A 22955-nucleotide genomic window follows, 5' to 3' on the forward strand; every position below is an offset into this window, starting at 1 on the left:
GAAGTCCAACTTCACTTTTCTCAAAAGTATTATCGCCGAAACGACTTGTTTTTATTTTTTTATCATCATGGAAATTTTGCTCTCAGTTTAGCTCTCAGTGGAAGGTGTGGACTGATGAGATTCGAGCGCAATGTCGTGGAAAAAAATGTTATTTTGACTATACATTCCATCTAAAAGACACACATTCGGCCTGAAATTATTTATCATGTGCGACTGTAGGAGAAGCTACATTCTCGACCTCCCCTCCAAGAGACACATGCAGCAAGACGAAACAAGGTACGTAGAAGCACTAATGTGTGTTATAGTTTAATGGAGAGACAAGTTCCACATTATGACAGTTGTGGCATGAACCTGTCGTTGCACAAAGCAGGAAGAAAAAAAAAGTAACCAAAGAATATAAATGGAAGCCTCAAGCTGTCCTCGATTATGACAAAAATTAGACTCGTTGACAAGTCAGATTAATTCCATGTTGTCTAGTGCGGCCTGTGCACGGAAGTCGACAAAGTGGTACAAAAAAAAAAAAAAAAAAAAGTTCTTTCATCTTCTTGATATGACTATATGTTGAATGTTTATGTTCTTTACGGTCAAGTTCCCGGAAAGAAGACAACACTTGGCAAATTCATACTCAAGGTAACAAGACAGCTGATCACCACGCATCATGCTGAACTTCGCCGTGAGAGCAGGCCCAGCGGGAGAACAGCACAACCACCACTACCACTACCACCACCACAGTAGCCAGCATCAACACTGCCACCTTCCTATGACTTGAACACTTTCAACAGAGAGGTTTCAAGACACTTATCCTGTAATTTTTGACTGTCACTTTAGACTGTTTGGGGACCGGCATCTGAGTGGGCCTTTTTTATTTTTTTTATTGCAGTTTTGTTGGCCTTGGCCGGTGTCCCTCTTATATAAAAGAAAAAAAAATGTATGTGAAGATCTTTAAAAATGTTTGATGGTCAATTTCACTGATTGTGTCATTGTTAGTCACCCATTTTTCTGTTGGATTCTTAGAATGTCTGTAGCTGTTTGACTAGCAATTACTTGTGCCTCGAGTCTTCCTTTCGAGAAGACGAACTTTGCCAGGCGCTCACAGACTGAATTTGTCTTGGGCACCGTGAATTTTAGCATAATCGCCAAAGGTTTTCAGAAAGTTGTTTTTAAATTCATCATAATCCTTTTTTTTCTGTTTGTACTGCAAATGTAATTGAGTCCATTAAATAATGAAGTTTTGATCTGACAAAAGAACTTTTATCATCCGGCTCGGTGATGGGCCATTACATCCTAGAGTACTGTGAAACTGTGCCCGAAAAGGGGACATCAGCGGTGATGGAAAGTACTTTAAGAGAAGCCCTTGTTGCACTTTGCGTGAGCTGCGATCCAGCACCAGCACCAGTGAAGGTAGTGGCTGTGTTAGCTGCGGTAGCCATGGTGTTACAAGGTAATTTAAACACGGTTTCTTTGGAAAGTCGGCGGTGTCGAGTACCACTCCTTAGTTCACGGAGGTCATCATTCTCGCCAGACTCACTGTCCTCATCAACAGACTCTTAAATGTCTTGGGGGAAGCAGCCTGAGAAATACGAAATCGATCAAATTCCCCAGCTTATTGCTCTAATTCCGCCTTTTTGGACATGGGCGTGCTATGCAACACGTTTGAATTATGATGTATTAATAAAGTTTTCTTTTAAGTCCAGAAAACTTCGAGGAGTTTTCAAAGAAAATCTACAACACTGATAAAGTAATGAGGAAGACTACATTGAGTTACTATGAATGACGTACAAATTTTCATTACATGAAATTATATAAGTATTATTTATATGAAGTGAAGATGAGACTTACTAAAAGAAAACAAAAGCTTATTATTTTTTCAAAGAAAAAATAATAAGCTGGCACCGCGGGGCTGGGCAGTCTTGGCGCTGAGTCATGGCCGCACCGCAGCAAGGATGGCGGGGCCGGCAGGGCTGCTTGTTTTCCGTGGCGAGATGTACAGCTTCAGGTCCTCATATCTTGTAGGCAGGGACCGCAATCATCTTGCTGTAGATTACTCATCACAAAACTGAGTTTTTAGGATTACAACTGAGTGCTTGGTTGTAAGCTGAGACAGATGTTCTGGAGTGCCATGAGAGGTCGGGCACAAGTAAAAAACCAGTCAAGTACAGAGTTGATAAGGATTAGTCTCGTCAGGCGAAAAAGGTGTGAGTGGGACGCTTGAATGATAAACACGGCCACTGTTTTGATTACGTTTTGTTGCTAACGACAACGAAACAGTGCTGCTTGTGGTTCTCCACTACCAGTTCACTCCTCACTTTCTCAAATGCTTCGTTCAACCATTCCTTTTCACAATAGTTAGTGTTTTCATTCACCCACATTTTTTTTACGTAGTTTTCTAGTTTTTAGTCAGTTTTCGCATAAAGATTGATCCCAAGCTGCAACACCATTTACATTCTCCTGTACTGTTTCCCTATAAAATTTTATGTTTTGTATAAATTCTTTAAGGCAAGGGTCTCCACGGGAAACAGCCACGGTAAGAGTGTATGCCATGGATAGGTACATGTCTCTAGTCTTGTTTCTCGCGAGGACGCTCGAGGCAGGTGACCGAGAGATGTAGCCATTGGTAGGTAAGGATAGGTAGGTAGGGATAGGCAGGAACAGACGCTTTTAAAACATTACAGAAGTTCTCTAGATTAAATGAACAAAGACAACTTTCGTGATGTTTAACAAAGCGTCTATTCCTACGTACCTATCCTACCTATCCTAAGGAGAAGAAGAAAGGATAAACATTACTGTAATGACAATAAATAATAATAAAAAAAAAGCATATAACGTTGTTTTTTCCTCCCATTCATTATTCAATACTTTTTATTGAGACGATTCAACATTCTTTTAAGCTTTTATACTTTCATTTTCTCACTTAATTTATTGTTATTTCATCTGTGGCGTCTATTATTTTATTCTCATTATTTCTTTTAATTCTTAACACAACATACCCAGTATTATTATGACCCTAGCAAGGAATATTCAAATCAATCAAATCGTTAACCAAAGAAAATTACGAACCACGCTAATCAAAGAAAGTAATTCAGAGCGTTTTTTGTATCACAGAAGCTATATGGGGTTATGAGGGACCCAGGTAAAAGGAAGATTGAGAGAGGAGAGGAGGGATGGAACTGAGAGAGACATGATGTACCTAGTTTGGTTTGGACGGAGAGACAGAGAAGATACTGGCGAGGACATTATAAAATTTGCCCCTTTATTGCTGTGTTCATCTTTTGGCAAACACTAAGACGTATGAGTGCAGTTTGGAAGGACAAACAGAGTAAAAAAAAGAATGCGGTTAGTTTTGTATTTTCTAGGCTATAGAACTATTATCATGCTTTAGTACAAAAAAATGTGTCTGAAAAATCGTAAGAGCTTATGGTAAATATGTCTGGAAAGGTTAAGGCGAGGAAGATCACGAAAGCTATACAGAACTCTTTTCTATCCTCCTGAGAGCAGTATTCTGAAACACTCTGCCATCCACCTCCACTAGTTTTAACAGCCTCAAATGGAAGCTATGAGACATTTAAGGGATTGGGTTTAGGAAGGGGGATAAAAATCCAGGGAGGAGTTAGGATTCTTTTAATCTCTAACGTTTCGGCTGAATAGCCATCCTCAGAGAGACTGATTTACATGAGTGAAAACACACTATTTATAACAACATACAAAATTTCCTCATTTGACATTCGTACAGAGTATTGCCATCCCGGCATGTACCTCACCTAATTTTATTTTCCTAGTCAGGTGGCATTATCCGTCTACGTGACGAGCCTTTACTGGGGATTTTCCTTGTACCTGACCTGAGGGCCAATCTGGCGGAATTACCCGCCCACCTGATTAAACCTTCCCTGTGGTTAATGACTTCCCTAGTTGCTATGAGGGCTGCCTCTATAGCTTTTCTCATTCTTTTCTTCAATCCAACTTTAATTTCTTTAGCCTCTTCCCATTTTGGTAGGTGTTTACATTTTTTTCTGTGTGTAATACAAGGGAGTTTGATGTGTTGTGTTTTAAAACATCTCTCCTATGCTCTGTTATTCTTGTTTTAAGTCCCCTGCCTGTTTCTCCTATGTATTGCTTTGTACAGCCTTTGCATGGTATGCTGTACACTACACTGTTATTATTACAGCATACCATGCAAAGGCTGTACAAAGCAATACATAGAGGAAACAGGCAGGGGACTTAAAACAAGAATAACAGAGCATAGGAGAGATGTTTTAAAACACAACACATCAAACTCCCTTGTATTACACATAGAAAAAAATGTAAACACCTACCAAAATGGGAAGAGGCTAAAGAAATTAAAGTTGGATTGAAGAAAAGAATGAGAAAAGCTATAGAGGCAGCCCTCATAGCAACTAGGGAAGTCATTAACCACAGGGAAGGTTTAATCAGGTGGGCGGGTAATTCCGCCAGATTGGCCCTCAGGTCAGGTACATGGAAAATCCCCAGTAAAGGCTCGTCACGTAGACGGATAATGCCACCTGACCAGGAAAATAAAATTAGGTGAGGTACATGCCGGGATGGCAATACTCTGTACGAATGTCAAATGAGGAAATTTTGTATGTTGTTATAAATAGTGTGTTTTCACTCATGTAAATCAGTCTCTCTGAGGATGGCTATTCAGCCGAAACGTTAGAGATTAAAAGAATCCTAACTCCTCCCTGGGTTTTTATCCCCCTTCCTAAACCCAACTACTTGTCAACATGAACAATTCACATTTAAGGGAATTTTCATGATGTTAGTGTATCGCGGTTTTTATAATTAGATGGTGGATTTTATACTAGTTCGCCCTGAAGATCTCTCTCTCAGGTTAGAAATAAATGTGAAAACACTGAGAGCCTAGTTGTGCGTATTTAGCTTATAATGACTGTTCTATAGAATGTACATCACCGCATCCCATAGATACTATTAAACATAAACACTCAGATCAATGTTTTGCATTATCTAAGTATAATGTATCAAGATGTATCATGAGAAGCGGTTTTAGAATGTGCTTTTCCTGAGAACTCTGGGAGTGTTGACCAACCCCTACATTAAAACAGCTGGCGATCACTGGCGACTCACCCATAGCGAACGCCCCAACCAGCAACCTGCACACAGGCAGCGAGCGATATAAGCAACCAGCTTGATGACCCAAGCCACCATCTTCGCTGTCTCTGACAAGCAGCAAGCAAGGACTAGCACTCTGTCTTCCGAAGAACCTCACTCCAGACAGTGAAGCCAGGAACGGTGAGTTGGCCTCAATGTGTAGATAGCACCTCAATTCTCTCAAAGTAGAATCTAAAATCATCTGGCTCCGCTCTTTTTCCTCTGTCTGCAACCCACACCGGGATCCCAAGGTCTGCCATTTACTTATCTATCAGTAGAACATCACCTCTCCTCTAATAAACCTCATCTTCTTTTCCTCACTGAAACACAGGTGTCTGAGGCAACTGACAATAGCCCCTTTTCTGTTCCCTCCTACTTTCTCTATCCTCATTTTCAATCCAAAGCTGGATGTTACGTTTATGTGCGCAATGACTTAACCTGCTCTCGTGCCCACGCTCTTGAATCCTCTGAATTTTCCACCATCAGGCTACGACTACAGAATGACTTTCAAACTAAATTTATCTGTGCTGTATACCTCTCACCTAACTCCTCTGACTATAAGAAGTTTTTTGTCCTCTTAACTTCCAAAGTGGAGCACATTCTGCTTGTCTTCCCTTTTGTGGAGATCTCCATTCTTGGAGACTTCAATGTTCACCACCAGCTTTGACTTTCCTCTCCCTTCACTGACCATCCTGGTGAACTAGCCTTCAACTCTGCTATCCTCCATGACCTAGAGCAATTGGTGCTGCACCCTACTCATATTCCTGACCGTCTTAGAGATACGCCCAACATTCTTGACCTTTTCCTGACCTCTAATCCTTCTGCTTATACTGTCACCCTCTCTTCTTCGTTGGGCTCATCCGATCACATTCTCATATCTGTATCTTGTCCTATCGCTCCAGTCCCTTCCAGATCGCCCTAAGCGGAGGTGCCTCTGGCGTTTTGCCTCTGCTAGTTTGGGAGGACTAAGGAGGAATTTTGCTAACTTTCCTTGGAATGACTACTGCTTCCGTGACAGAGACCCGTCTTTGTGTGCTGAGCGCATAACAGAGGTGATAGTGTCTGGCATGGAGGCGTACATTCCCCATCCTTTTTCTCGACCTAAACCTTCCAAACCTTGGTTTAACACAGCCTGTTCTCGTGCTATACATGATAGAGAAGTGGCCCACAAAAGGTACTTAAGCCTTCCATCACCAGAGTCTCATGCACTTCATATTTCTCCCCGGAACCGTACCAAGTCTGTTCTTCAATTAGCCAAAAACTCCTTCATTAATAGTGTCAAAATCTTTCAAGATCTAACTCCCCTCGTGACTTCTGGCATCTAGCCAAAAACATCTCCAACAACATTGCTTCTTTCCCTCCTTTATTTCAACCAGATGGCACCACTGCTATCACATCTATTTTTAAAGCTGAACTCTTCGCTCATACCTTTGCCAAAAACTCTACCTTGGACTATTCAGGGCTTGCTCCTCTCTCTCCTCCACCCTCAGACTACTTCATGCTACCTATTAAAAGTCTTTGCAATAATGTTTTCCATGCCCTCGCTGGCCTAAACCCTCTGAAGGGTTATGAACCTGATGGGGTCCGTCCTATTGTTCTCCGAAACTGCGCCTGTGTGCTTGCTCCTTGCCTAATCAAACTCAGCTCTGTCTTTTTTTTTTTTTTTTTTATGTAGGAAGGACACTGGCCAAGGGCAACAAAAATCTAATAAAAATAAAAAATGCCCACTAAAATGCCAGTCCCATAAAATGGTCAAAGCAGTGGTCAAAAATTGGTGGATAAGTGTCTTGAAACCTCCCTCTTGAAGGAATTCAAGTCATAGGAAGGTGGAAATACAGAAGCAGGCAGGGAGTTCCAGAGTTTACCAGAGAAAGGGATGAATGACTGAGAATACTGGTTAACTCTTGCGTTAGAGAGGTGGACAGAATAGGGGTGAGAGAAAGAAGTAAGTCTTGTGCAGTCTTGTGCAACGATGTCTGTCAACATCTACCTTTCCTTCTTGCTGGAAGTTTGCCTACATTCAGCCTGTTCCTAAAAGAAAGTGTGACCGTTCTAATCCCTCAAACTACCGTCCTGTTGCTTTAATTTCCTGCCTATCTAAAGTTTTTGAATTTATCCTCAACAGGAAGATTCTTAAACATCTATCACTTCACAACCTTCTAATCTGATCCCCAGTATGGGTTCCGTCAAGGCCGCTCTACTGGTGATCTTCTGGCTTTCCTTACTGAGTCTTGGTCATCCTCTTTTAGAGATTTTGGTGAAACTTTTGCTGTTGCCTTAGATATATCAAAAGCTTTTGATAGAATCTGGCACAATGCTTTGTTTTCCAAAAAAAAAAACTCTCCTACGGCTTCTATCCTTCTCTCTGTAACTTCATCTCAAGTTTCCTTTCTGACTGTTCTATTGCTGCTGTGGCAGACGGTAACTGTCACTAAATCTATTAACAGTGGTGTTCCTCAGGGTTCTGTCCTGTCACCCACTCTCTTCGTATTATTCATGAATTAACTTTTAAACCAAACTTCTTGCCCTATCCACTCCTACGCTCATGATACCACCCTGCACTTTTCCACGTCTTTTCACAGACGTCCAACCCTTCAGGAAGTAAACAGTTCGCCGCAGGGAAGCCACAGAATGCCTGACTTCTAATCTCTCTAAAATTTCTGATTGGGGCAGAGCAAACTTAGTATTGTTCAGTGCCTCAAAAACTCAATTCCTCCATTTATCAACTCGACACAACCTTCCAGACAAATATCCACTCTTCTTCAGTGACACTCAACTGGCCCCATCTTCTACAATGAACTTCCTCGGTCTGTCCTTTTCTTATAATCTCTAGCTAAAACAGTTTTTATGAAGTTAGGTGTTCTGAGACGTCTCCGCCAGTTTTTCTCACCCCCTCAGCTGCTAACTCTGTACAAAGGCCTTATCCGTCCATGTATGGACTATGCTTCACATGTTTGGGGGGGTGTTCCACTCATACCGCTCTTTAAGACAGGGTGGAATCAAAAGCTCTTCTTCTCATCAACTCCTCTCCTCTAACTGACTGTTTTCAGCTTCTTTCTCCTCGCTGGAATGTTGCATCTCTTGCTATCCTCTACTGCTATTTTCATACTAACTGCTCTTCTTATCTTGCTAACTGGAAACCTCCCGGGCAGGTTTCCCACAACCTCGCTGCGTAAGACTTTCTTCTTTCTCTCACTCCTATTCTGTCCACCTCTCTAATGCAAGAGTTAACCAGTATTCTCAGTCATTCATCCCTTTTTCTGGTAAATTCCGGAACTCCCTGCCTGCTTCTGTATTTTCACCTTTCTATGACTTGAATTTCTTCAAAAGGTAGGTTTCAAGACACTTATCTTTTAATTTTTGACTACCACTTTGGACCCTTTTATGGGACTGGCATCTCAGTGGGCCTTTTTATTTTTATTTATTGGATTTCTGTTGCCCTTGGCCAGTGGACCTCCTACATAAAAAAAAAAAACTTGATTTTCATGCCTTAGAATAGTGAGTGGAGCTGCTAATGACGTAGCAGCTCCGGGATTGTATCACAGAGGAAGAAGGGCTTATAAGAAGACCTCACCAAGGACTGGTAAGATTCTGAAACGTGAAGTGATGTCATATCCTGCAATGACCACCACTACATTCAACAACAAGCACCTGAACTCCTCATCAAGTCACAATCAGGACGATTCGGCATCATCTGTAGAAAGACCAGGGTGTACCAAGTCGCTGTGCCGCTAATAAGCCTATGCTCACATAAGCAATAAAGAAAAATAAAAAGGTTAATTTCTGTAAGAAATATTAAGACTGGACATCTGAAGATTGGAATAAAGTCATGTTTAGTGATGAAGTCACTTTCAGGCTGGTCAGGGGAGGCTCAAAGGTCGTGCGTTGTCTGAGTATCGCCTCACAGCATCACACGAGATTTACGATTAAGACAGTAAAGCATCCTGAAAGTGTAATGGTGTGGGGTGCTTTCAGTGGAAACAAGGTCAAGGTAGGACTGGCATTCCTTACCAAGAATGTGCCAATGAAAGGAAGCAATTATATCCACGTACTGGAATACCATATACTGACATTTTGAGACATTCAAGAATGTGAATGTTTTATGCATGATGGTGCTCCTACCCACAATTCCAAGATGGTCCAAAAGTTTCTCAGGGACCATAACATGAATGTTTCAGGGTGGCCAGGTAGTTCTTCGGACAGTAAACTTATAAAAAAAATGCCTAGAATGTCATGAAAAACAAAGATCAAGAAGCAAGACCCAGCAACATGAAGGAGCTGCAGGACGCGCTGAAGAGACTGTTGATGAATATTGATGCCACCTACTTCACCAGCCTTGCTGAATCCGTGCCCAAATGACTGCAACATGACAAAGTATTGAATGGAAGGAAATACTCACATTAAAAAATCAGGAAATGTAAGATTCTCAGCATCATTGTCCTTGTATTGTTAATGTTAAGATTTTTTTTTTTTCCAGAACTGTACTATCTTCCCTTTCGGCCTTCATAGCTAAAACACATTCTATGAGGAATATATTACACTTGCTCAAAATTCTCCGTACAATAGAATAATATATATTAGACACAAGTGATAGGTTAGAAAGCATTCTACATTACAAGTGAAGAAAAACAGCTGTGAGAACCCGATTAATTTTCTCTGTGGCCTCTGATAATCGCGATGAGAGAGTAGGATGTTTGAGAATACGAGCCTGAGTCGAGTGTTTACGGTGTCACCGCCACCAAACCTTTCACCAGACGATATGCCAGATTTCCACCAGCGCTGCCTGTTTTATAAAGTGTGAAGTCATGGTGTCCGATAGAGTTCAGAGACAGGCCTGTTCATACCACAATGTAACACTTTGCTCCCTCACCGTGACCATTTCCTAAGGCCACAGATGAGTAACCGGGTTCTCGAGTGTGTTTCTTATGTTAATAATATAAGAGTCCTGTTAATCTGTCCCTAAAACCATAAAAAAAAAAAAAAAAAAAAAAACACTCTTACTACCTATGTAACTTCAAACATAGAGTTTGTTTTAGTGTATTGGAGGTGGTTTAAAGAAGGGTTTCAGAATATAGTCAAGAGTCACTTATCTCCTAAGTGTTTTCACATCAACTTTGTACTGATTATATGGTGCATTTTTCAAAAGGTGCCTATAGTGTGGCCCAGACCTTCCTTCATGGCTGAATTGCCGTCACTCTTCTCCCACCAACTTCTTGTTTTGGGTAACCATTTTAAGGACAGCTGAGCGCATAATTTAATTATGGTTTCTTATAATCTTTATAGTATAGTAAAGTCTGCTTAATTTATGAAACGTTTTCGGAGTTTTCAAGTGTGTATGTGTGTATAGGGGCGGTGGGCAAGGAAAGTACTGCGACTGAAGTTCGAACTGCAAGGAAAAATTAGTTTACAGATACTCATGCTGGAGGAAAGGCAGAAATGCAGAGATATTCTGACGCATGAATGTGTAATTGGCTAAAATATGAAATAGTGTTTCCGAGAGAGAGAGAGAGAGAGAGAGAGAGAGAGAGAGAGAGAGAGAGAGAGAGAGAGAGAGAGAGAGAGAGAGAGAGAGAGAGAGAGAGAGAGAGAGAGAGAGAGAGAGAGGGTGTTATCACACTGTTTTGTCCGAATAAGGTTCCATATCCAAATTAATAAGTGATATGGCATGGTGATTCTGGAAATAACCTCAGCCTATTAATATCTGGGCAATTTCCGGGCCTAAAATATACTGCTTCATCCAAAAAATGAAGGGATTTGGTAGCAGTGAAACCAATGAACTGAATTAGTTTAAACCAAACTTGACCTATCTTTCTGATTAAAACGCTAATGTTATTTCAATATTATCCCATAAAGTACATCATACACCAATATTATGAATCCTGACTGACATGTCACTCAGACTGGCTTTCAAATGGGCGTTTTTTTTTTTTTTTTTTTTTTACTTTAGTTGCCCTAAGTCTGTGCCACTACAGTCATAATCCTCAAAGAAATCAACATTACGATATGAACAGGACTTCACCACTGATATGATACTAAAGTACTTAAATATAATTAGAGGACAGGTTACGTGTGATAGCACTCTTCTATCCATTAACCTTCACATCAGTTTATGCTTCATGTGATTAAAGGCAAAAAAGTAAACATGCATTTTTCATGGCCGCTGAGCTTCTGACAGCTGATACGGGGAAACCGATCATTGTACTGTATAACAAGTAAATAAATAAATAACCTACGTGGGGGATCCCAATACAGCACCACACACTCACACATGTGCTAGTAACTAGTATATACTTCTAGTTAGTGTGTAGAGGTGGTGCCAAGGAAGTATGTTGTATAACTGCTGCCATAATTGATAGAATAAAACTATACAAAGATAAGGTAAGCTGCTAAGAGCCGCACTTCAGACCCCAAGCCTGGCTGGAGAAGGACTCGGTGATGACTATTGGAGGGTGCCTGAATGGCTGACAAGTCAGGTCACAGCAGGGGCTCTTGAGCTCTTTGGAAGCCCACACAGCCGTGAAGCAGGTCTGAGCACAACTGCAGAAAAAATATGAGGCTTGCCCTCACTCTCACGTGGTTGGGCCGGGGTGCCTGAGGGCTGGTGTCAGATCACAATGCGCCATGCTGAGAATGGAATGCAGAGCGGGAGTAAGGCATCCCTCCACACAAATGTATGTACATACATATTGGTCTTGTCAGCCCATGATGGGAAGGAACAGGATTGTGGACCTCAGCACTACACCATGGGAGCTAATAATAAATAAATAAACAAATCACAGAATAGGCCAGCTACAGGGCAAATGGTGGCAACTATTCAAACGGATAAATCCGTGGATACACCAGCATGATCAACGCAACAAAATAAAGCTTATAAACATACAATATCAACCTTTGTCCTTGAGCAGGGACATCTCTGCATAGAGATAGATAGATAGATAGATAGTTAGATAGATAGATAGATAGATAGATAGATAGATAGATAGATAGATAGACAGATAGATAGATAGATAGATAGATAGATAGATAGATAGATAGAGAGAGAGAGAGAGAGAGAGAGAGAGAGAGAGAGAGAGAGAGAGAGAGAGAGAGAGAGAGAGAGAGAGAGAGAGAGAGAGAGAGAGAGAGAGAGAGAGAGTTAGTACAATCACAGGTAGGCTTTTAAAGACTCTTATCTTTCACCTAACATCAGCATGGGCTTACTGCTGCAATAGACAAACAATAAAGGATGAATCTAATCGCACAAAATTTCCAAGTTTCGCAAAGATGTTTTCCATGCCCTCGCCGCTGGCCTAAACCCTCGGAAGGCTTATGGACCTGATAGGGTCCCTCCTATTGCTCTCCGAAACTGTGCCTCCGTGCTTGCACCTTGCCTAGCCAAACTCTTTCAGCTCTGTCTGTCAACATCTACCTCTCCTTCTTGCTGGAAGTTTGCCTACATTCAGCCTGTTCCTAAAAAGGGAGACCGTTCTAATCCCTCAAACTGCCGTCCTATTGCTTTAATTTTCTGCCTATCTAAAGTTTTTTAATCTACCCTCAACAGGAAGATTCTTAAACATCTATCACTTCACAACACTTCACACTGATCGCCAGTATGGATTCCGTCAAGGCCACTCTACTGGTGATCTTCTGGATTCCTTACTGAATCTTGGTCATCCTCTTTTAGAGATTTTGGTGAAACTTTTTGCTGTTGCCTTTGATATATCAAAAGCTTTTGATAATCTGGTACAAAGCTTTGATTTCTAAACTACCCTCCTACTGCTTCTATCCTTCTCTCTGTAACTTCATCTCAAGTTTCCTTTCTGACCATTTTATTGCTGCTGTGGTAGACGGTCACTGTTCTTCTAAATCTATTAACAGTGGTGTTCCTCAGGCTTCTGTCCTGTCATCCACTCTCTTTTTATTATTCATCAATGACCTAAACCCAACTTCTTGTCCTATCCACTCCTAGACTGATGATACCATCCTGCACTTTTCAACGTCTTTTCGTAGACGTCCAACCCTTCAGGAGGTAAACATTTCACGCAGGGAAGCCACAGAACGCCTGACTTCTGAACTGTCTAAAATTTCTCATTGGGGCAGAGCAAACTTGGTATTGTTCAATGCTTCAAAAACTCAATTCCTCCATCTGTCAACTCAATACAACCTTCCAGACAACTATCTCTTCTTCAATGACACTTAACTGTCCCCCTCTTCTACACTGAACATCTTCTGTCTGTCCTCTACTTAAAATCTAAACTGGAAACTTCACATCTTATGTCTAGCTATAACAGCTTCTATGAAGTTAAGTGTTCTGAGGCGTCTCCGCCAGTTTTCCCACACCCCCAGCTGCTAACTCTGTACAAGGGCTTTATCCGTCCATATATGGAATATGCTTCACATGTCTGAGGAGGTTCCACTCATACCACTCTTCTAGACAGGGTGAAATTAAGTTTTTTGTCTCATCAACTCCTCTCTTCTAACTGACTGTCTTCAGCCTCACTTTCATCGCCGCAATGTTGCATCTCTAGCTATCTTCTACCGCTGTTTTCATACTAACTGCTCTTCTGATCTTGGTAACTGTTTGCCACCCCTCCTCCCGCGGCCTCGCTGCACAAGACTTTCTTCTTTCTCTCATCCCTATTCTGTCCACCTCTCTAATGCAAGAGTTAACCAGTATTCTCAATCATTCATCCTTTTCACTGACTGGTAAACTCTAGAACTTCCTACCTACTTCTGCATTTCCACCTTCCTATGACTTGAATTCCTTCACGAGGGAGGTTTCAAGACACTTATCCTTCAATTTTTGACTACCGCTTTGTACGCTTTTCTGGGACTGGCATTTCATTTTTTTTTTTTTTTTATCGAAATTTTGTTGCCTTGCCTCAATTCACATGTCCTTAATCCCCATTTCCAGACAACGACTAAGGAAGGCCACTTCAGACGCGCGTTTCTCAGATCGGGGAAAGTCACATGAAAAAGAGAAAAGAGGGGCTACAGGGGAGGGGCAGAGTGGTGACATGCACACACACGCGCCTGACAGACTCACTGCGAGCTGTAGGCTACAAAGTCACTGCGAGCTGTAGGCTACAAAGTCACTGCGAGCTGTAGGCTACAAAGTCACTGCGAGCTGTAGGCTACAAAGTCACTGCGAGCTGTAGGCTGCAAAGTCACTGCGAGCTGTAGGGTACAAAGTCACTGCGAGCTGTAGGCTACAAAGTCACTGCAAAGCTGTAGGCTACAAAGTCACTGCGAGCTGTAGGCTACAAAGTTATCTCAGTAATCCCTACCTTTACCTCCTAATAATAATACTCCCTACCTTTACCTCCCTAAAAAGGGATAGTGGAAATCCAGCAGTATTATGTTGTTCGTTACTTTATATGCATCCAAATGATAGCACTCCTAACATAGCACTCAAAAGGGAAGGACGGGAAATAAAAATAAATCTGGTAATCTACTCAACTGGGTGGGGACAACCCATGGACCTGCCACCACCTCCCGTTTTCATTCTATTCGTCTTTCTCTCTTCCCCCACCCCCCACTTTGCCTCCTTTCATCTTTCTTCTCTTCGATACTTAAGAACATAAGAGCATAAGAAATAAGGGAAGCTGCAAGAAGCGGCCAGGCTTACACGTGGCAGTCCCTGTATAAAACACACCTACCTATTTCCATCTGCTATCCCCATCCATAAACTTGTCTAATCTTCTCTTAAAGCTCTCTAGTGTCCTAGTACTAACTACATGATTACTGAGTCCGTTCCATTCATCTACCACTCTATTTGAGAACCAATTTTTTCCTATCTCCTTCCTAAACCTAAATTTTTCAAGCTTGAATCCGTTATTTCTTGTTCTACCCTGGTTGCTGATCCTAAGAATTTTGCTTACATCTCCCTTGTTATAACCCTTATACCACTTAAAGACTTCTATCAGGTCCCCTCTTAACCTACGTCTCTCTAAAGAATGTAAATTTAACAGCTAGTTACGCCCCACATAATATATATATATATATATATATATATATATATATATATATATATATATATATATATATATATATATATATATATATATATATATATATATATATATATATATGTGTGTGTGTGTGTGTGTGTGTGTGTGTGTGTGTGTGTGAGAGAGAAAAGCAGTGTTAATCCTATTAGTAATTACAGTTTACGGTATATATTATTCATATCACTTACAAATAAAATTATATTATAATCATATGAGAGAGAGAGAGAGAGAGAGAGAGAGAGAGAGAGAGAGAGAGAGAGAGAGAGAGAGAGAGAGAGAGAGAGAGAGAGAGAGAGAGAGAGAGAGAGAGAGTTTAAGGGATAGTATACCAAAAAAAAAAGAATCAACCTTCATGACATCTTTCACCTGATACAAAACTTCTTTTTTTTTTTTATTTCATCTATATACACATGTATATGTACGTACATGTATGCGTATATGTGGACATGATCTCGTCCACCCATATGTCCGCCCCAAAGACAGCTCCCCACCTCTCACTCAAGTCCACGGAAGTTGAAAAGCGCTGCATTATCTGATTTGTATGTACGATATGCCGTTTAATTCCTGGTGGCACGGCACAACACCACCATTGCAGCCTTTTGTCTTCACACATATGATGGGCGGCCTGGAAGCAACAACAGAAAATAGGAAATGAGGAGCTGAACACCGGCGTTTCCCTATACTTCCAATGGTCTGCTGGTAATGTTCCGGGTCTAAGGGGAGTGCAGGGGCGACGGCGGACCAATAGGGTGTTGGTTTCACATTAGTGGCGTCATGACGACTCCTCGCATTATACCTCCATGACCAAAATAAAACTTAATACATAAATCTAATATATCTGCAGCTAAGTAATACATGGTGCAACCAGTGGACATGATAACTCAAGAAAAATCAGTTCTCAAATGGTGCAAGTAAACTTATGCGAGCGAGAGTAATGTTTCCTTCCTTACCAAGCAGCAGTGAACGCCGGACGCCTCAGCTGCCCCCAGCTTGTCTCGCTTTGCCTTTAGGAAGCTGAACAGTCAAGCTTACATGATCTAGCTTGCCTTGACTGCTTCTTCCAGTCACACACTACCACCACCACTGCATCCACTTGCGACTTACTACAGTTGACACAAGGCAAGAGTCAACGGGGCGAGGAGCTGAAGCCGGGGCAGGTGATCGCGACTCCATATGCTTGCTGCCTCTCACTCCCTGGCCCAGCAAAGGACAAGTGACAAATGGCTTGCGCACCTGCACTTCAACACACACATGACGTCACTAGCATGACATGTTACAATAGAAAATAGTTACAATAGAAAATAACGCAGTATACCATAGCATTAAAAATAGCATGGTATTTACATAACAAACTAAATCATTAGAACCACCGAAAAAAAACTCGTTACTCTCAGTGAGACCTCGAACACCACACACAGGACAGGACCACACCACGACACAGTAATGACACACACACGGTGACGAGCAAGGACAAGACAGCCAAGCAGCGGCGTGTGCTGGTGCGTCTGGATTTGTCGAGCAATTGGTGTTACGAATACAGGTGTTCTTTCCACAGCTGCCACGATGCCTTTTCTCGAGGTGTCCACGAACCTGCCCAAGGAGAAGGTGACCCCAGAAGTGCTCAGCGGCCTCAGCAAGATGGTCAGCGAGATGCTCGACAAATCGGAGAGTGTAAGACTAAGACTGCTACTGCTGCTGCTGTGTTGAGTTGCTGGAGTGTTGCTGTGGTGTTGAGTGATGTTACTTGCTTTCACTGCTGTGTTACGTTACTGGAGTGTTGCTGTGGTGATGAGTGATGTTACTTGCTTCCACTGCTGTGTTGAGTTACTGGAATGTTGCTGTGGTGTTGAGTGATGTTACTTGCTTTTACTGCTGTGTTGCGTTACTAGAGTGCTGCTGTGGTGTTGAGTGATGTTACTTGCTTCCACTGCTGTGTTGAGTTACTAGTGTTGCTGTAGTGTTGAGTGATGTTACTTGCTTGTTTTGAGGGGTAGACAGACGGGTGAAAGGGGAGAATACTAATTATGGGAAACTTATTAGAAATATGAAATAAAGAAAAATAACAGTGTAGCTAATATAGTTTTGTGTAGCGTAGCTTCTCTAAACACTTATCAAGAAGGCTAATGAACGTATGCTTGTTATCATTCCCTGAGTGACCATCCATCAGTTTATTGATCAGATACAAGATTACAGACTCCCAACTCCCTCTCGACTGCTGCCTTTCCTGTTAGTGGTGACTTTTGACATTGTAGCTCAGGCTTCCACAGCAGTTCTTCATCAAGCTTAATGGGAAGCCGTGGCAGTACAGTGGTTGACAGAGCGCATCTTTCCAACATTACCAAGCATACTAACAGTGACCATACGTAACACTGCCATTGTTACTGTAATGCACTAGTCACCAGAGAGCCTTAACAGAAGACTGGATAACTTTATGGATAACAATGATCGGTGGAAATACGTAGGTCGATATGTTCCATGGTGAAGCTGCCACGTGTAGGACTGACGGCTTCTTGCAGCTCCCCTTATTATTATTTGATTTTGTTGGTCCTTGACTCGTCCCTTCTTAGTGAGTCATCTGTTCTCTTCCTTCCTTTCCTTTCCTCTTATTTGCCAAAACCGTCATTCTTATGTTATGTTCCCTCACACGTCCCTTCTCACTGCCTGGGTTTTCTGTTCCCTTCTCTTTCTTTCCTCTTATTGCCCAAAACTCTTACATTTTTTTCTGATGTTCCTTAACACATCCCTTCTCACTGGCTGGTCTTCTGTTGTGTTCTCTTTCCTTTCCTTCTTTTTCCTCTTATTGCCTTTATTACGTTTGTTGTTCCTTGATTAGTCCCTTCTCTCTGCTTGGCTCTTCTGTTCTTTTCCTTCACTCTCTCTTTCTTCTTATTAGGCAGAACTCTTATATTTTTCTAATGTCCCTTCTCACTGCATGAATCTTCTGTCCTTTCTATCTTTCTCTTCTTAATTCCCAGATTATATCCTTGAGTGACTTCAGTATTAAGTATTCCGCTGTTGGGAACCTGTCAGGCTTTAGGTTCTGTAAGGAGACAAAGGCCTGTATTCTGAAACGCTTCGGTCTCTTACCACGATTATTTTTAAAGATCACAGAGATAATTAGTCGGATTCTCAGGAGTGTTTCTCCAGTTAATAACATGAAAATCTTATTAATCTCTCATTAGAACCATAAAACAGCCTGAACAGCCCGTGTCACGTTAACTAGAGCCTTTGGAAAGTAGTGGAGGTGCAGCGCAGTTTTTTTTAAAAATAGTCTTGCCCTGCCTTTGCCTTTGCCTTGCCGCTTTGCTCTCTCACCACGACTATTCTCGAAGACCACAAAGGTGATTAATCGGCTTGTCACGAGTGCTTCTCATATTAATAATGTAGAAATCCTGTTAATCTGTCATTTCTACCAGAGCCTTTGGAAAGTAGTGGTGCGGGGCAGATATATTTCAGAATATGGCTCTAAGTGGTCACGTTCTCTCACAGTACTGCATGATGCACGTCCTGCCTGACCAGCTGATGACTTTCGGCGGCACCAGTGAGCCGTGCGCGGTGGTCAGACTGAGTTCCATCGGCAGGCTGGGCGTGGAGCTAAACAAGAAGCATGCTGCCAAGATCTTCGCCTTCATGGACAAACATCTCGGGATCTCCAATGATAGGTGAGTCTCTCTCTCTCTCTCTCTCTCTCTCTCTCTCTCTCTCTCTCTCTCTCTCTCTCTACTTGCTAGTTTGTAGTTTGCTCTGTATCAGAACGCTGTAAATGAGTTATATAATTGTTATTATTTTTTACGTGGTGGTGATGTTGATGGTGGCAGTATTGTTTCTGTTCTTCTTCTTCTTCTTCTTCTTCTTCTTCTTCTTCTTCTTCTTCTTTCTCCTCCTCCTTCTGCTCATCTTTCTCCTCTCTTTCTCCTATTCTGTCGTTTCCAGAGTGCCAGCCACCATGCAAGAATCGCCCAAGTAACACACTCTCTCTCTCTCTCTCTCTCTCTCTCTCTCTCTCTCTCTCTCTCTCTCTCTCTCTCTCTCTCTCTCTCTCTCTCTCTACAAGACTTGCGTTAATAAGGGGAAGAATCTCTTATTTTATTTTGTTTTATTTTCAATAGGGAATAATAGGGAGCAGTGGTAAACTGGGTTAAATATATCGCTTTTATTTCATTTCGCGTTTATTTAACTTATTTATTTGTTAATATAGTGTTTGGTAATTATTATTATTATTTTTTTAAGTGTGAGTGTTTTTGTAATACATGCTCCGCTTTTATTGATTTGTCTTTTAATTTATTTTTTCTCTGGCAAGCCACGCGCTGTTTATGTAAAAAAAAAAATTATCAAGATTATTAAAAGAAAGAAAAACAAAATGGTAGGTACAGAGTCATTACTAATGATTGCTTACATGTATTTGAGGATCCGTCGTCTTTGTCACAGAATCATCGTGTCATTCTTTACAGTATTGATATGTTTCATGTGTACTTTCAATCTCATTTCCGCTGTCTTGCTTCAGTCTTGAGTGTTCTGCTGCTGGGAATCTGTCAGGCTTTAGGTTCTGTAAGGAGACTGGCAGGCAGCAGGGGCAGTATTAACAAGGATTCTTAACTATAGAGGTTTGACTCATTCCAGCTCTTATGCTTAGAGTTTTGCTTAACTCCTCAAGTTGTGCTCCTCAAGTTGTGAAGCCCTTCAGGCGACCTCTTTCCTCATATACTGACTGGAGGAGGTAGGAAAGTCTCGCCATCGGTCCAGCTGTGTTTCCTTTACTGGCCTTTTCGGCCTTAGCGATCATCATGTACTCCATAGTAAAGAATAAGGACAGGAAAAGAGGCGCTGCTGACTGGGAGTGGCGCGACAACGCTGGCTCAAGGACGTAAACACAGACAAAATAAACACGCCTTGCCCGTGATCTAATTTACTTATTAATAAACACAAATTTATGCGTTCATATCATAACAAAATCGATGACAAATTAATTTTTTTTGTTATCTAATAAAAAAAATGTATAAAGATTGCACTATTAACTCAAAATTGAGAAATATAAGATTTTACTGTTTTGTTATTTCATCATTTCATACTGGGATTTAAGAGTTCATCTCAGCACAACTTTAAGACCGCTTAAGAGATAAGCACAAGTCCAAGCAGAAGGCTGAGACCAACTCTGAGAATCTTTGTTAATACGGCCCCAGAGGCTGCTTCCGTCAGAGTTCGCCACAGCGGATCACCACCTCCAACGCACTCGGTTTTCTGGGCCTTATTTGGGCCCGTGTACTGAAACCCTTTACTCTCGCACCACGACCATATCTGAAAGGCCACAGAGATGATTGGCCGGGTTCTTAAGAGTCTTTCTCCTGCTAATAATGGAGTTACCGTGTTAATTTGTCAGTAGAAAAAAAAAAAACACCTTTAACCCTTGTAACTTTAGCCAGAGGTTTCTGAAAGCAGTCGGGGTGCGGGCAGAAGTGTTTCAGGATATAGTTCTGAGTCACATTCATTGCAGGCTTGTCTTCTTTCATTGCATTCACAAACTTCCCATTAGGGCTTCCACTCTTTCTTCTGCCGGGAAGACGTGAGAGAAGGTCCATGATGCAGTGAAGTCTCACTCATTGCACATGCGTGTAGTGGTTGAGACTGCTAGCAGAGCAGAGGCTTGGAAATTGAGGGAAACACTAAATACTGGAAATTAATACAGAATGTGGCTCTACTATTGGCCATGACGATACTACCAGTGAAATTTAGATATGGTGAGATTTCCAAAAAGTGCTATTACTAATTTCTTTCTTTGTATGTGTGTTCCTTGCAGAATGTTCATGGCGTTCCAGGACCTGGACTCATCAACTGTTGGATACAAAGGAACAACATTCCATGAACTGTATGGCCGTTAAACTTTTACCACAAGTGGAATTAAGATGTTGCAGTCAAACAACAGCATGCCGTGAAATTCAGGGCCGCCGGCACTGCCCTGAGTGTGTGCGGGACTCTCCGGGTTGGCGGTCACTGCTGCACATGCACACTGAGACTGAGGTCCATATATTTCGATTGTCGGCTGCAGATTTTTTCCTACTCCTACAGACAGACTGACCAGCTGCTGTTTATTACGATTGTAACTGAACACAATTAGTTTATTTTCCTTTATCCCATTCAAGACTGAGAATATTTGTTTTACTACCCTTCAGTATTACTTCACAAGTGAATCACAAGTGAAGATGGAGCAGGTTCGCTTCAGTGAGTCTTGATTCTGTTGGCAAGTGTTTAGAAATTATTTGAATGACGTTTGCAAAAACAGGTGACTCGAGGCAAATTGTTCATCAAGACATGACTTCCACCAGACTCAGGCAGTTGTTCCCAAAGTTGCTCTCAAACCTGAATCGCGAGATTCAGGGAGTAACTATGACTCCTGGAGGTCCCGGGATGGTGTCATGCCGTGACTCCCCGAGTGACGTGAAAAACCTCCTTGAGACTTAGTTACTGGGGAAGTCTGCCTCCTAGTGGCGCCCGCTGGAAACGTAGGAACAAGCCTGAAGGATTGGGCCTACGGCTAAAGTGCTTACCCTCACAACCGTCTATCTGATCGCCAGTATGGGGCTCCGTCAAGGCCGACCAAGGTGATCTGGTTTTCCTTACTGAGTCTTGGTAATACTCTTTTAGAAATTTTAATGAAACTCTTTTCTTAGACATATCAAAAGCTTTTGATAGATTCTGGCGCAGAAAGCTTTAATTTCCAAACTAGCCTCTAACAGTTTCTATCGTTCTTTCTGTAACTTCATTTCAAGTTTCCTTTCTGACCGTTCCATTGCTGCTGTGGCAGACGATCACTGTTCTCAGTCTATGAGGAGGTCTCTCTCTCTCTCTCTCTCTCTCTCTCTCTCTCTCTCTCTCTCTCTCTCTCTCTCTCATCTGGGAATCTCTATTATTTATTTCCAAAAAATATATTTCTAAGTTCCCTGGGACGGTAGCCATCTTCCTGCCGCTCCAACCTTAAGAAATCTACAGTAACACAGTTTTCCTGCCATGGCTAAGTCTTGCGTGAGCTGGCAAGGAGGCACATTGACTATAATAGTGATGTGCTCGGTCATGACATCATACAGAATTCTTATATATTTTGATACATTTCTAGGATTCTCTTTTTCATTCAAAGGTAACAGTGCACAAGACAAATCATCACTTGCAATTCTCCTTATAGATCGAAAAGCAGCACCCATTGCAAGTCTCCTTATTCAGTGTTCAGTACTAGGCAAGTTTAACTCCATTCTCATTATCTGAACTCTAGTGTTTCTTTGACAGCCTTTAAATAAAAGGAATGCTCCCGCCAGGGCTCGAACCTGGGACCTTCTGCGTGTAAAGCAGACGTGATAACCACTACACTACGAGAGCTACAAATATATGGAATTTAACAACACCTGTTGTTCGCTTGTCTACGCAACCTGTGCATTACAAGTTAACATGGAAAAGATGCTTGTAGTGGCAGTAGTAGTAGTTATGGTAGTAGTGGCGGTGGTAGTGACGGTGGAAGTGATTGAAGGGTAATCAAGAATCAGCTAGGATTTGATTGCAGTAGTGAAGATGTTAAGTAGTCAATATAATTTTTTTTCACCACTCGGTTATTTGCAGTAAATGAAATTAACAATTTTAATAAAAAAATGCCCCGGGTGTGCGGAGGGTAGGTGAGTCCTGCCAAGGATACCCATCCTCTGGAGAATCACTCCAGCGCTCTTCCAAAGCAGCGACCAGAAGCACACCACCTTGACTTGCCAGCAAGCACAAGTGACCATGTACTTCACAGTGCCCGCTTACCTCCAGCGCGAGGAACCCGCCACGAAGCGCAACAAGCGGCCCGCGTCGCCTGCCTCA

At 41.9% G+C, this 22955-nt stretch overlaps 1 protein-coding gene and 1 non-coding gene across 3 annotated transcripts; one reads left to right on the plus strand and one right to left on the minus strand.

The window, feature by feature from the left end:
- The first annotated feature begins 134 nt into the window (after positions 1-134).
- Positions 135-21258, plus strand: LOC135109042 (macrophage migration inhibitory factor homolog). 2 transcript variants are annotated; one of them, XM_064020029.1, is made up of 5 exons: positions 136-276; positions 5079-5265; positions 16669-16784; positions 18603-18775; positions 20908-21258. In XM_064020029.1, the coding sequence occupies exons 3-5, from the start codon at positions 16677-16679 to the stop codon at positions 20987-20989; spliced, it is 363 nt and encodes a 120-aa protein (XP_063876099.1). In that variant the 5' UTR covers positions 136-276; positions 5079-5265; positions 16669-16676; the 3' UTR covers positions 20990-21258. The 2 variants fall into 2 exon arrangements, with proteins under 2 accessions (XP_063876101.1, XP_063876099.1); XM_064020031.1 differs by lacking the exon at positions 5079-5265 and having other exon boundaries at positions 135-276.
- Positions 21259-22405: 1147 nt separating this feature from the next.
- Trnav-uac (transfer RNA valine (anticodon UAC)) lies at positions 22406-22478 on the minus strand. The gene has a single exon. It is a non-coding gene; the product is annotated as a tRNA-Val (tRNA).
- Between the last annotated feature and the right edge of the window lie 477 nt (positions 22479-22955).

Source organism: Scylla paramamosain, chromosome 18 (assembly GCF_035594125.1).
Source record: "Scylla paramamosain isolate STU-SP2022 chromosome 18, ASM3559412v1, whole genome shotgun sequence".
NCBI lineage: Eukaryota > Metazoa > Arthropoda > Malacostraca > Decapoda > Portunidae > Scylla > Scylla paramamosain.